The following is a 13,978-nucleotide window of genomic DNA, read 5'->3' as shown; positions in this document are numbered from 1 at the left end:
TTTAAGGGTAATCAAGCAAGACTTAGTTCAGTTCCTCAGAAGGCAGAATTACAAATTAAATTAAATCCAGTATTTTGTGAACTGGACATCAGTATTGTGGATAGGTTAAATTCTTTGCTTCAACCGCAAAAACTTACTACAGTGGAGATGATGGCATCTCACATGTATACTTCATATAATAAGCATATTAGTCTGGTAAGTATTCAGAAAGTCACAAATACTAATACATGTAACATATAATTATAGCCAGCTATCCAGGCTTATGGGGTAGTTTCTGAGCTTAATTATTCTTAATAAACAGCATATATTACTAAAACACCATAATTTATAATAATGAAAAAGTGGAAACATCGTTATGTCCAAATAGTAGATGTGCTAAATAAACTTTGGTAATGTACTGAATGAAATTTAATGCAGCCATTTCAAATGATGGTTATGAAGATGGTATAGCAACATGAATAGGGCTCATGATGCAGTATTAATTGGAAAAGTAGAGAATATTATTCCACATAGCTTTATTATAACTATATAAATAAAATCAATATATAGAAAAAGGAATGGATAGAAATATACCAATTGCTGACACTGATTGTGTTAGGATGACATAATTGGGTTTCCTTTCATTTTCTATATTGATCTGAATTTTTTAGACTGAGATGATAGTAGCTTCATAATTTTGTGTATTTACACATTTAATAAAACTTATAGAACCACCTATAAAATGTAGCCCACATAGGATAGAATATACTTTTGAAAATAGGAATATAATCTTTGGTATCATGTAATTGAGTATTACGTAATATCACTTTTACTTAGATCTGGTGCCTGGAGTTGTTTTATCTAAGCAAATCAAATAAGTCAGATTTGTAAGAACTCTATTAGAAATTTTGGGGCTGAAATTTGGGGTTGTAGTCTTAAGAAAAGACAGAGACAATTTTGAATGAAAAAAAAAATAAGATACTTTATTCTACTTATTTTAGAAAAAAAATAAGATACTTTATTCTACTTATTTTTTTCTTCCCTTAGTGTGGATATTCACTTTAAATCAGCAGTCTTTTTTTATTGTTACCAATTGCTAGTTACTTTAAATTCTATGGGGTTTGTGTGCACATTTGCTACTAGTCATAGATGTATTGGGATGATGATTTAATCTCCTGGGCTATGTTTTCCTAAGAATGGAAGTAAGTATTAGAAAATCCAAATGGGGAGAGAATGAATAGTCTTATTGAAATCTAAGTCTGGCATAAAAAGAGAACTCTCTAATTTAAGAGGTTAGAGATGGATTCAAGAAATTGAGGAATAACTATCAATAGTGTACTCTGAACTGAAGCTTTATATTCCAGTACATTTTAGAGAAAAAGTAGACATTGACATTTACCTAAAGGGCATGCTCTTTGAATCTTTGAATCTTCCATAGCTTTTGGTAAATGATGCCTGTGTTCTTTGGTTTCTAAGAACCATTTGATATGAATATACCCTTGGGTTGAATAGGAGCTCAGGGTTACTTATTTAGTGAATATTTATTTAGAACCTATGATGTACTGAGCTTTGAGAGATACAAAAATGAGTTAGGGTTGAGCCCTTGCATTTGGCATAATTTATCTAATTTGACATAAAAAGTAAGTATATTGGCAGATGAATCTTTCAAATTGAATATTGGATATGTGGTGATTCTTAACTGCATTAAATTTGTTGATAGGCTAATTTACACATTTATTTCATTTTTAATCTATAGTAAAATGCATAATATATATATAGCACCTGTGTCTTCCTTCTGGATCAGTTTTTGATTTATATATATATATATATATTTTTGTTTGTTTGTTTGTTTGCATGGGCAGGCTCTGGGATCAAACCCAGGTCTTCGGCGTGGCAGGGATAAATTTTTATTTTTATGTCAGGGTTTCACTTTGTCAGTAGTTCTGATTTTTGCCAATAGTTGTTACATTATAAAATTTTAGTAAAATTTAATATGATAGTAGTTGAATTATATTTTAATCCATTATATCGAATGGGAATATAGCAATTGTATATATTGTAATGTTTGTGTACTAATGCCTTTCATGGTTATTTTACTAATGTAATATTTTGGCATATTTTTGATGTTTTGTGTTTTAGCACAAGGCTTTCAATGAAGTATTTCTAGATGATTCACATAACCCTGCAAATTGTCGGATATCAGTACAAGTTGCCACACCAGCATTAAACCTTTCTGTTCGCTTCCCAATACCTGATCTTCGATCGGATCAAGAAAGGGGACCATGGTTTAAGAAGTCACTTCAAAAGGAGATCCTTCATTTAGCATTCACGGATCTAGAATTTAAGACTGAATTTATAGGAGGATCAACCCCAGAACAAATTAAATTGGAACTTACCTTTAGAGAACTAGTTGGTAAGAATGTGCCTGTAAAAGAGCCAGACTATGTACAAACACCTGCATGCTGAAAGATGAACAAGTATGTGACAGCCCAACAATATAATAAAATTAAATAATGCTATTTTAGAAAACGGTAGTAACAGCTCTTTTCCACAAATATGTGGCATATTTTTTTTAATTACTAAGCATGGTGATTTAGTCATTTTTTTAAAATACGTATTTCTACAGAGAAATTTAGTGCTTTAGGCTATTTTTTTATTATGACTTACCTCTTTCAGGATGTAGGACTAATAAGAGCCTGAATTTATTGAGTGCTATTATATGTTAGGCACTGTGCTAAGTATTTCATACACATTTTGTTTGCTTTAATCAATCATACACATGTGTTTTTATTTCCAAATATTTTTATTATTTAGTATTGAATAATTTGTAGACTTGATAAAGGTATCTTCTGAGATAATATAGTAGTAAATGGCAAAATGGTAGAAGTGAATGACTAGAATGGAACTAGAATTTGAGCTTTCAACCATAATGCTAATTTCTAATGATTTAACAAAACAAACCTCCTTTAAGTTTTCTGTATTATTTTTTTTTTGTCAGCTAATGGAGAGATTATATAAAGACTTCGACTGAGTCAAGTATATCAAGAGCTCTAGTAGATCTTGATGTTTCCTAAATCACCTGCCTCTGCCACCACATCCCCTCTGTCTTCTGCCTACCTCTCCTTCTGGGAATAGGCAGTAAAAGTTAGCCTTCCTTTGTCCTTTCAGAGATTCACATACCTTTTAGTGATACTTAAAATTGACTCTTACTAATGATTATGATTTCCATGAAGGGCCTTTAGGGGCTATCTGATCTTCCCTTATCTCCAATGGTAAGAAATACATTACTCTAGAGGAAAGTCATTCTTCATTGTAGAAGGAAAAAGCATATATTATAAAAAGAGACAAAATACATTTTAAAAATGACTGTGTTTTTAGTGGTATATTAACTGCATAAACTTGAAGAACGATCATTAACCAGCACTTAATAAATGGTAACTGCCATATTTACTATTTTATGATTTTGCACCTTACACATGACACATTGGTACTTAAAAATTTGAAGTTGAGCACAAAACAACTTTTTAAATTTGTCTTTTCATGCCATTTACCACATGTATGCATGAAACAGGAAGAAATGGATAAATGCCGTAGAACTTGTTGTATTATGTCCCTGATTTAGAGGATCTTTGCTTATCTAAAGAGGAACAGTGTCATTTCTTTTAGCACTTCTTTTAATGCAATTCAGTTCATTAGTCTTGTTTTATTAGGGTCGTTCCAGGAAGATAAAGGAGAACCATCTATTAAATTTTTCCACGTGTCTAGTGGAGTAGATGGAGACATAACATCGTCTGATGACTTTGACTGGCCACGGTGAGTTAGCAAATGTATATTTGATACATGATTTAATGGGATATTTCTTTAAAAAACTGCCATTCTCTTAACTGAACACTTGGCTATTAAATTTAAGCTAAAATAACTAACCTTGATAACAGAACCCAGAGGAAGATAGAAACTTCAAGTCAACATACATGTGTATAGGAGAGAGAGAGAGAGAGAGAGAGAGAGAGCGCTTGCAAGAGCAAGAGTGAGAGAGTGTGCTTGTGAGAGCACTACTCTCCAAAAGATGTATGTTAGGTATTGTGAGAGAAGCAAGTATAAAATGTGTTTCTTGCCTCAAGTTACCTAGTCTAATTAGAGGGACAAAGAATAATTAGCAATTTTAAAAGTAGTTCACAGCTATGGTAGAAGAGATAGGACAAGGCACCATTTGGTTAATTGTCAAATGAATTTTATAGTCAGTGATTGCTTTAGGGCAGTTTTTTTTTTTCAAATCTGGGGGGCTTTAACAAAATATGAATGCTAGTACTCCACACTGAGATTCTGGGATAGGGCCTTGACATCAGTGTGTTTTTAAAACTGTACCAGATGGGGAAAATGTCGCTTGGACCTGGGCCAAGATGGTGGCTTAGTAAGGTACGTGCGTCTTAGTTCCTCCTCCAGAGCAACTACTAGGTGAACAGAAACAGTGCAGAACAGCTCCCGGGGCCATGGCAGGGAATGCACACACAGTGTACCCCAGTCTGGACTGGCTAGACTGACTGCGAGACTCTGCTGCAGTGAGATCCCTGAGCGGCGCGTGATTCCCCGAGCTGCGGCAGCTGGCGGCCGGAGCACCTCCCTCCCTCCTTCCTGGGCTTGCTGAGAGTCTCGGAGAGGCAAGTTGCCCAAGCCACGGCGGCCGGCACCGCTCTTTTACGGGCGGCTTCCTGGACCGGCTACGAGTCTCGGATCAGAGGGCTACCCAAGCCGCGGTGTAGGGCAACCGGCGCCCCTCCCCCGCGGGCGGCTTCCTGGTCCGGTGGCGAGTTCCCCGGGCCGCTGCGGCTGGCGACCAACACCCCTCCAGGGAGAGGAGGGAATTTCCGACAGTGGCAGGGACTGGGTCCAACCAAACACCAATAGGGGAATTAATAAAGGAGCCACAGGGTCCCCTCAAGCCGCGGCAGCTGACGCCCCCACCACGTGCGGCCCCCCGGACCAACTGAGAGAATTGGATTGGAAATCCCCAGGTCGCGGAGAACGGTGACCAGGGGGATCCCTTCCAAACACGTGAGACAAACGTGTGCCACGAGCGCCACCTACTGGGCAGAATAAGAAAAACAGAACCCAGAGATTTCACAGAAAAATCTTACAACCTTGTTGGGCCCGACACCCAGGGAAATCTGACTAAATGCCCAGACGCCAGCAGAAGATAACAGTCCACGCTCAGAAGATTGAGAATATGGCCTACTCAAAGGAACAAACCAATAGTTCAAATGAGATGCAGGAGCTGAGACAACTAATGCTGAATATACGAACAGAAATGGAAAACCTCTTCAAAAATGAAATCGATAAATTGAGGGAGGACATGAAGAAGACATGGGCTGAACAAAAAGAAGAAATAGAAAAACTGAAAAACCAAATCACAGAACTTATGGATGTGAAGGATAAAGTAGAAAAGATGGAAAAAACAATGGATACCTACAATGATAGATTTAAAGAGACAGAAGATAGAATTAGTGAACTGGAGGATGGAACATCTGAATTCCAAAAAGAAACAGAAACTATCGGGAAAAGAATGGAAAAATTTGAACAGGGTATCAGGGAACTCAAGGACAATATGAACCGCACAAATATACGTGTTGTGGGTGTCCCAGAAGGAGAAGAGAAGGGAAAAGGAGGAGAAAAACTAATAGAAGAAATTATCACTGAAAATTTCCCAACTCTTATGAAAGACCTAAAATTACAGATCCAAGAAGTGCAGCGCACCCCAAGAGATTAGACCCAAATAGGCGTTCTAAAAGACACTTACTAGTTAGAATGTCAGAGGTCAAAGAGAAAGAGAGGATCTTGAAAGCAGCAAGAGAAAAACAATCTGTCACATACAAGGGAAACCCAATAAGACTATGTGTAGATTTCTCAGCAGAAACCATGGAAGCTAGAAGACAGTGGGATGATATATTTAAATTACTAAAAGAGAAAAACTGCCAACCAAGACTCCTATATCCAGCAAAATTGTCCTTTAAAAATGAGGGAAAAATTAAAACATTCTCAGACAAAAAGTCACTGAGAGAATTTGTAACCAAGAGACCAGCTCTGCAAGAAATACTAAAGGGAGCACTAGAGTCAGATACAAAAAGACAGAAGAGAGAGGTATGGAGAAGAGTGTAGAAAGAAGGAAAATCAGATATGATATATATAATACAAAAGGCAAAATGTTAGAGGAAAATATTATCCAAACAGTAATAACACTAAATGTTAATGGACTGAATTCCCCAATCAAAAGACATAGAATGGCAGAATGGATTAAAAAACAGGATCCTTCTATATGCTGTCTACAGGAAACACATCTTAGACCCAATGATAAACATAAGTTGAAAGTGAAAGGTTGGGAAAAGATATTTCATGCAAATAACAACCAGAAGAGAGCAGGAGTGGCTATACTAATATCCAACAAATTAGACTTCAAATGTAAAACAGTTAAAAGAGACAAAGAAGGACACTATATACTAATAAAAGGAACAATTCAACAAGAAGACATAACAATCATAAATATTTACGCATCGAACCAGAATGCCCCAAAATACGTGAGGAATACACTGCAATCACTGAAAAGGGAAATAGACTCATATTCCATAATAGTTGGAGACTTCAATTCACCACTCTCATCAATGGACAGAACATCTAGACAGAGGATCAATAAAGAAATAGAGAATCTGAATATTACTATAAATGAGCTAGTCTTAACAGACATTTATAGGACATTACATTCCACAACAGCAGGATACACCTTTTTCTCAAGTGCTCATGGATCATTCTCAAAGATAGCCATATGCTGGGTCACAAAGCAAGTCTTAACAAATTTAAAAAGATTGAAATCATACACAACACTATCAAGATTGACAAAAAGAAGAAGCGAGAGGATGCAAATAAATAAGATCAGAAATGGAAGAGGAGACATAACTACTGACCTCACAGAAATAAAGGAGGTAATAACAGGATACCATGAACAAGTTTACGCTAATAAATACAACAATTTAGATGAAATGGACGGGTTCCTGGAAAGACATGAACAACCAAATTTGACTCAAGAAGACATAGATGACCTCAACAAACCAATCACAAGTAAAGAAATTGAATTAGTCATTCAAAAGCTTCCTAAAAAGAAAAGTCCAGGACCAGACGGCTTCACATGTGAATTCTATCAAACATTCCAGAAAGAATTAGTACCAACTCTCCTCAAACTCTTCAAAGAAATCGAAGCGGAGGGAAAACTACCTAATTCATTCTATGAAGCCAACATCACCTATACCAAAACCAGGCAAAGATATTACAAAAAAAGAAAACTACAGGCCAATCTCTCTAATGAATATAGATGCAAAAATCCTCAATAAAATTCTAGCAAATCGTATCCAACAACACATTAAAAGAATTATGCATCATGACCAAGTAGGATTCATCCCAGGTATGCAAAGATGGTTCAACATAAGAAAATCAATTAATGTAATACACCATATCAACAAATCAAAGCAGAAAAATCACATGATCATCTCAATTGATGTAGAGAAGGCATTTGACAAGATTCAACGTCCTTTCCTGTTGAAAACACTTCAAAAGATAGGAATACAAGGGAACTTCCTTAAAATGATAGAGGGAATATATGAAAAACCCACAGCTAATATCATCCTCAATGGGGAAAAACTGAAAACTTTCCCCCTAAGATCAGGAACAAGACAAGGATGTCCACTATCACCACTATTATTCAAATTGTGTTGGAGGTTCTAGCCAGAGTAATTAGACAGGAAAAAGAAATACAAGGCATCAAAATTGGAAAGGAACAAGTAAAACTATCACTGTTTGCAGACGATATGATACTATACGTCGAAAACCCGGAAAAATCCACAACAAAACTACTAGAGCTAATAAATGAGTACAGCAAAGTAGCAGGTTACAAGATCAACATTCAAAAATCTGTAGCATTTCTATACACTAGTAATGAACAAGCTGAGGGAGAAATCAAGAAACAAATCCCATTTACAATTGCAACGAAAAGAATGAAATACCTAGGAATAAATTTAACTAAAGAGACAAAAGACCTATACAAAGCGAACTACAAAAAACTGTTAAAAGAAATCACAGAAGACCTAAATAGATGGAAGGGCATACCGTGTTCATGGATTGGAAGACTAAATATAGTTAAGATGTCAATCCTGCCTAAATTGATTTACAGATTCAATGCAATACCAATCAAAATCCCAACAACTTATTTTTCAGAAATAGAAAAACCAATAAGCAAATTTATCTGGAAGGGCAGGGTGCCCCGAATTGCTAAAAACATCTTGAGGAAAAAAAATGAAGCTGGAGGTCTTGCACTGCCGGACTTTAAGGCATATTATGAAGCCACAGTGGTCAAAACAGCATGGTATTGACATAAAGATAGATAGATCGACCAATGGAATCGAATAGAGTGCTCAGATATAGACCCTCTCATCTATGGACATTTGATCTTTTATAAGACAGTCAAGCCAACTCACCTGGGACAGAACAGTCTCTTCAATAAATGGTGCCTAGAGAACTGGATATCCATATGCAACAGAATGAAAGAAGACCCATATCTCACACCCTATACAAAAGTTAACTCAAAATGGATCAAAGATCTAAACATTAGGTCTAAGACCATAAAACAGTTAGAGGAAAATGTAGGGAGATATCTTATGAAACTTACAATTGGAGGCGGTTTTATGGACCTTAAACCTAAAGCAAGAGCCCTGAAGAAGGAAATAAAATAAATGGGACTCCTCAAAATTAAACACTTTTGTGCATCAAAGAACTTCATCAAGAAAGTAGAAAGACAGCCTACACAATGGGAGACAATATTTGGAAATGACATATCAAATAAAGGTCTAGTATCCAGAATTTATAAAGAGATTGTTCAACTCAACAACAAAAAGACAGCCAACCCAATTATAAAATGGGAAAAAGACTTGAACAGACACCTCTCAGAAGAGGAAATACAAATGGCCAAAACGCACATGAAGAGATGCTCAATGTCCCTGGCCATTAGAGAAATGCAAATCAAAACCACAATGAGATATCATCTCACACCCACCAGCATGGCCATTATCAACAAAACAGAAAATGACAAGTGCTGGAGAGGATGTGGAGAAAGAGGCACACTTATCCACTGTTGGTGGGAATGTCAAAAGGTGCAACCACTGTGGAAGGCAGTTTGGCGGTTCCTCAAAAAGCTGAATATAGAATTGCCATACGACCCAGCAATACCATTGCTGGGAATCTACTCAAAGGAGTTAAGGGCAAAAACTCAAACGGACATTTGCACACCAATGTTTATAGCAGCGTTATTTACAATTGCAAAGAGATGGAAACAGCCAAAATGTCCATCAACAGACGAGTGGCTAAACAAACTGTGGTATATACATACGATGGAATATTATGCAGCTTTAAGACAGGATAAACTTATGAAGCATGTAATAACATGGATGGACCTAGAGAACATTATGCTGAGTGAGTCTAGCCAAAAACTAAAAGACAAATACTGTATGGTCCCAATGATGTGAATCGACATTCGAGAATAAACTTGGAATATGTCATTGGTAACAGAGTCCAGCAGGAGTTAGAAACAGGGTAAGATAGTGGGTAATTGGAGCTGAAGGGATACAGACTGTGCAACAGGACTAGATACAAAAACTCAAAAATGGACAGCACAATAATACCTAATTGTAAAGTAATCATGTTAAAACACTGAATGAAGCTGCATCCGAGCTATAGGTTTTTGTTTTGTTTTGTTTTGTTTTACTATTATTACTTTTATTTTTTTCTCTATATTAACATTCTATATCTTTTTCGGTTGTGTTGCTAGTTCTTGTAAACCGATGCAAATGTACTAAGAAACAATGATGATGCATCTATATGATGATGTTAAGAATTACTGATTGCATATGTAGAATGGTATGATTTCTAAATGTTGGGTTAATTTCTTTTTTTCCGTTAATTAATAAAAAAAGAAGGAAAATGTCTCCTGGGGAGTTTCATGAAACAGGAAGCCAGGAGAAGAACCTAGCAGACGATTCCGTGTTCACCATGTGCTCTTCCAGATGAGAGAGGAACCCTGACCGTGTTCACCATGTGCCTTTCCAGATGTGAGAGAAACTGACTGTGTTTGCCATGTGCCTTCTTACTTGAGAGAGACACCCTGACCTTCATCAGCCTTCTTGAACCAAGGATCTTTCCCTGGATGCCTTAAGTTGGACATTTCTACAGACTTGTTTTAAATGGGACATTTTCTCGGCCTTAGAACTGTAAACTAGCAACTTATTAAATTCCCCTTTTTAAAAGCCAAAAAAAAAAAAAAAAACTGTACCAGATGATTTCAGTGTGAGGCTGAGCTTTGAAAACAAGTGCTCTGGGATTTGATGGGTAGGAGAAATCATTCCTTAAACTGAAATTAGATTAACCTGATATCATAGTCGGCTTGGAGCATATTTAAAAGAACTTAGTTTATTTTAAATAATGATCCATTAGTTATTGAAAATTGAGTATGTAAATGTACTCCAGGAATTGAAATTATCTTTTTTTGGTGCTGTTTTTCTCTCTGCCTTCTTTTTCAGTGCCCCTGCATGTTTTAGACATATGAGATTCTTAGTACATGGATTTCTCTTAGAATATGGATTTTCATCATAAGAGTTGGATCTACTTCAATTAGATAATTTAGAAGCAAATTATCTATTTAATATAGATAGATAATTTATATTAGGCTATCTATAAATTAGGAAAGTTTGCCTTAGTTTGGTTAGAACCCACTGGTACTACCTACTTAGGGGAAAAAAGTTGTTATAGATGAAAGAAGCTGTTTTGTTTGAGCTGTTCGTATTTCATTATAATAATGGATTGAAATTGTAATAAAAACACAGAATGAGGAAAGGAATGTGATTACCTGAAACAAAAGCTAATGCATTAAGTCAGTGATCGTTAGGGTTTGTAGAAAGAAACAGCTTTTTGTTATTGAAATTCCTGAAGGAAAACATAACTTTGTTGTGGCAGTTCTGAAACTCTATCTCCTAGTCTCTTTTTTTTCCATTTCAACAATTTATGTAACGTGAGATTTCTTAGGTATATAAGTATGCTGTTATAGCAGAACATACTATATGTGGGAGGATTTGGTTAATGACAATAAGTGAAATTCTTTGGTAAAATTTGCTTGTTGTTAATGAAATTTAAAAATAACCATTTTGCTCTCACAAGGTCGTATTTTCACTTAACCAAGTACAAAATGTTAATACCTTTCTTTTATTTACTTTTATAACATGTTTCATTAATTTCACACATTTTAAGTCTACACCATGCTTAAATTGGGTTGCATTAGACATAATTAGACTTTGCAGAGAAGTTGAATCCTATTATTAATGATTTAATCAGTTTTCTGTATTAATTTGCAGAAAAGTTAAAGTTTTGCTGTTTGCTTTTTGAACTTGATATTTTTCATGTATTTGTTCTCAGAATTGTACTGAAAATAAATCCACCAGCCATGCATTCTATTTTGGAGAGAATAGCAGCTGAGGAAGAGGAGGAGAATGATGGCCACTATCAAGAAGAAGAAGGAGGCGCTCATTCCCTGAAAGATGTTTGTGACTTCAGAAAACCAGCCCCATCTCCTTTTTCATCCCGCAGAGTAATGTTTGAAAATGAACAGGTAAAATAAAAGTAATATATTATCTTCTCTATATAGCATTGGTTTTGATTCTTTTTCTTTTAAAAAATAGTTGGTACACTCTTTTTATTAGTTTTTTAACTCCAAGATTGAATGATTTCAGTATTCTTGGTGTTTATTTTCCCCAGTTAAAAGATATGTGCTTATTTATTTGCTCACATACCAAGTCCCATGGATAGGTGAAGAAAATGCTACTACCGTTCTAATCGTAAAATGGTTATATGATGCCTTTTTTTGCACTAAACTATTATGTTTTAGATGGTGATGCCAGGAGACCCTGTAGAAATGACAGAATTTCAGGATAAAGCAATCAGCAATTCCCACTATGTGCTGGAGCTTACGATACCAAATATTCATGTAACACTACCTAATAAAAGCTTTTATGAGAAGCTTTATAATAGGTGAGTTTAAAAAATATTTAGTTGAATCTTTGGGATTAAAATTATTGGCTTTTGGCCTCCTCACCTCCCTGTTTCCCCTCCTCCTCCATTTCTTTCCTTACTTTAATATTTTATCTGCTGTCTCAGTGTACTTTGTATGATATGGTGATGATTTTGGAACTATTACTGTTATGATACACTATTGTTATAGCAGAATTTCCTAACCAGTGTGTCTGACGACTAGGTTCCTAGTGTGTGAGATATTTATTTTTTCAGCTCTCAGTTTGGCTGGGTACTGTCCATCAGCTTACCGCAGAGCACCAAGCAAATGTTATTTCTTCTCTGTGTGCAGACATGAAGAGTTAAGAGACATTTATATAGAGGTCCAGCAGATAATAGAGTAGAATCCTGTATTCCTTGTACAGGAGCATCTTTTCTCAGAATTCAAAAAGGCATGCTGTTAGAATTATAAATTCTAGCTTATAAATTTGTGTACAAAATTTTAAATGTCTTATATTTAAAATACTCTTAAGCATATTATATATACCAAGCAAGTATGTTGAAATAAATGGAATTTTAGAGTTGAAAAGTCATGGACTCAAATGACCTTGGGCTATTTACCTAGCCGCCATAGCCCCAGCTTCCTCATCTATAAAATGGAGAGGATACTTATACCTACCCCACAGGCTTATTTGGGAGATTAAGTGATGTAATACTTTGAAAGTTCTGAGAGCAGTGCCTGGCTCATAGTAAACACTCAGTAGTTATCTTTTTCTTAAAATTTCTAATCAGTGAGGAAATCTTCTATAGCATACCTTTTTCTAGGAAAAAGAAGTCCTTAATGTCTGTTTTCCCTAACTTTCCAGATGTAAATGAGTTATTCTCACTTCCATTAATCTTTTTTTTTTTTTTGTATTGAACCACCACAAAGGCTTTATTAAAGTTCTGAGATTTGGGTGCAGCTAATTTTTTTTTTAATTAATTAAAAAAAAATTAACTAACACAACATTTAGAAATCATTCCATTCTACATATGCAATCAGTAATTCTTAATATCATCACATAGATGTATGATCGTCATTTCTTAGTACATTTGCATCGATTTAGAAAAAGAAATAGCAAGACAACAGAAAAAGAAATAAAATGATAATATAGAGAAAAAAATAAAAAATACAAAAAATATATTAAAAAAAGCAAAAAAAAAACTATACCTCAGATGCAACTTCATTCAGTGTTTTAACATAATTACATTACAATTAGGTAGTATTGTGCTGTCCATTTTTGAGTTTTTGTATCCAGTCCTGTTGCACAGTCTGTATCCCTTCAGCTCCAATTACCCATTATCTTACCCTATTTCTAACTCCTGATGGTCTCTGTTACCAATGACATATTCCAAGTTTATTCTCTAATGTCGGTTCATATCAGTGGGACCATACAGTATTTGTCCTTTAGTTTTTGGCTAGTCTCACTCAGCATAATGTTCTCTAGTTCCATCCATGTTATTACATGCTACATAAGTTTATTCTGTCTTAAAGCTGCATAATATTCCATCGTCTGTATATACCACAGTTTGTTTAGCCACTCGTCTGTTGATGGACATTTTGGCTGTTTCCATCTCTTTGCAATTGTAAATAACGCTGCTATAAACATTGGTGTGTAAATGTCCGTTTGTGTCTTTGCCCTTAAGTCCTTTGAGTAGATACCTAGCAATGGTATTGCTGGGTCATATGGCAATTCTATATTCAGCTTTTTGAGGAACCGCCAAACTGCCTTCCACAGTGGTTGCACCATTTGACATTCCCACCAACAGTGGATAAGTGTGCCTCTTTCTCCACATCCTCTCCAGCACTTGTCATTTTTTATTTTGTTGATAATGGCTATTCTGGTGGGTGTGAGATGATATCTCATTG

General features: G+C 35.5%; 1 protein-coding gene across 3 annotated transcripts in view; it reads left to right on the top strand.

Annotated features, from left to right (window-relative positions):
* The window catches only part of ATG2B (autophagy related 2B), a 105,146-nt gene that overhangs the window by 47,364 nt on the left and 43,804 nt on the right, over window positions 1-13,978 (top strand). For all 3 annotated transcript variants that reach the window (XR_013160471.1, XM_077123473.1, XM_077123474.1), the window contains 5 exons: window positions 7-195; window positions 2,119-2,392; window positions 3,690-3,792; window positions 11,479-11,671; window positions 11,948-12,090. Coding sequence is in view for 2 of the 3 variants with exons in the window: in XM_077123473.1 (XP_076979588.1) it covers window positions 7-195; window positions 2,119-2,392; window positions 3,690-3,792; window positions 11,479-11,671; window positions 11,948-12,090 (902 nt within the window). In the remaining variant the exon portion in view is untranslated. The remainder of the gene's footprint in view (window positions 1-6; window positions 196-2,118; window positions 2,393-3,689; window positions 3,793-11,478; window positions 11,672-11,947; window positions 12,091-13,978) is intronic.

Source organism: Tamandua tetradactyla, chromosome 12 (genome assembly GCF_023851605.1).
Source record: "Tamandua tetradactyla isolate mTamTet1 chromosome 12, mTamTet1.pri, whole genome shotgun sequence".
In the NCBI taxonomy this organism is placed as follows: Eukaryota; Metazoa; Chordata; class Mammalia; order Pilosa; family Myrmecophagidae; genus Tamandua; species Tamandua tetradactyla.
Note: the sequence above shows the minus strand (reverse complement) of the source record. Positions and strands in the feature narration are given on the sequence as shown.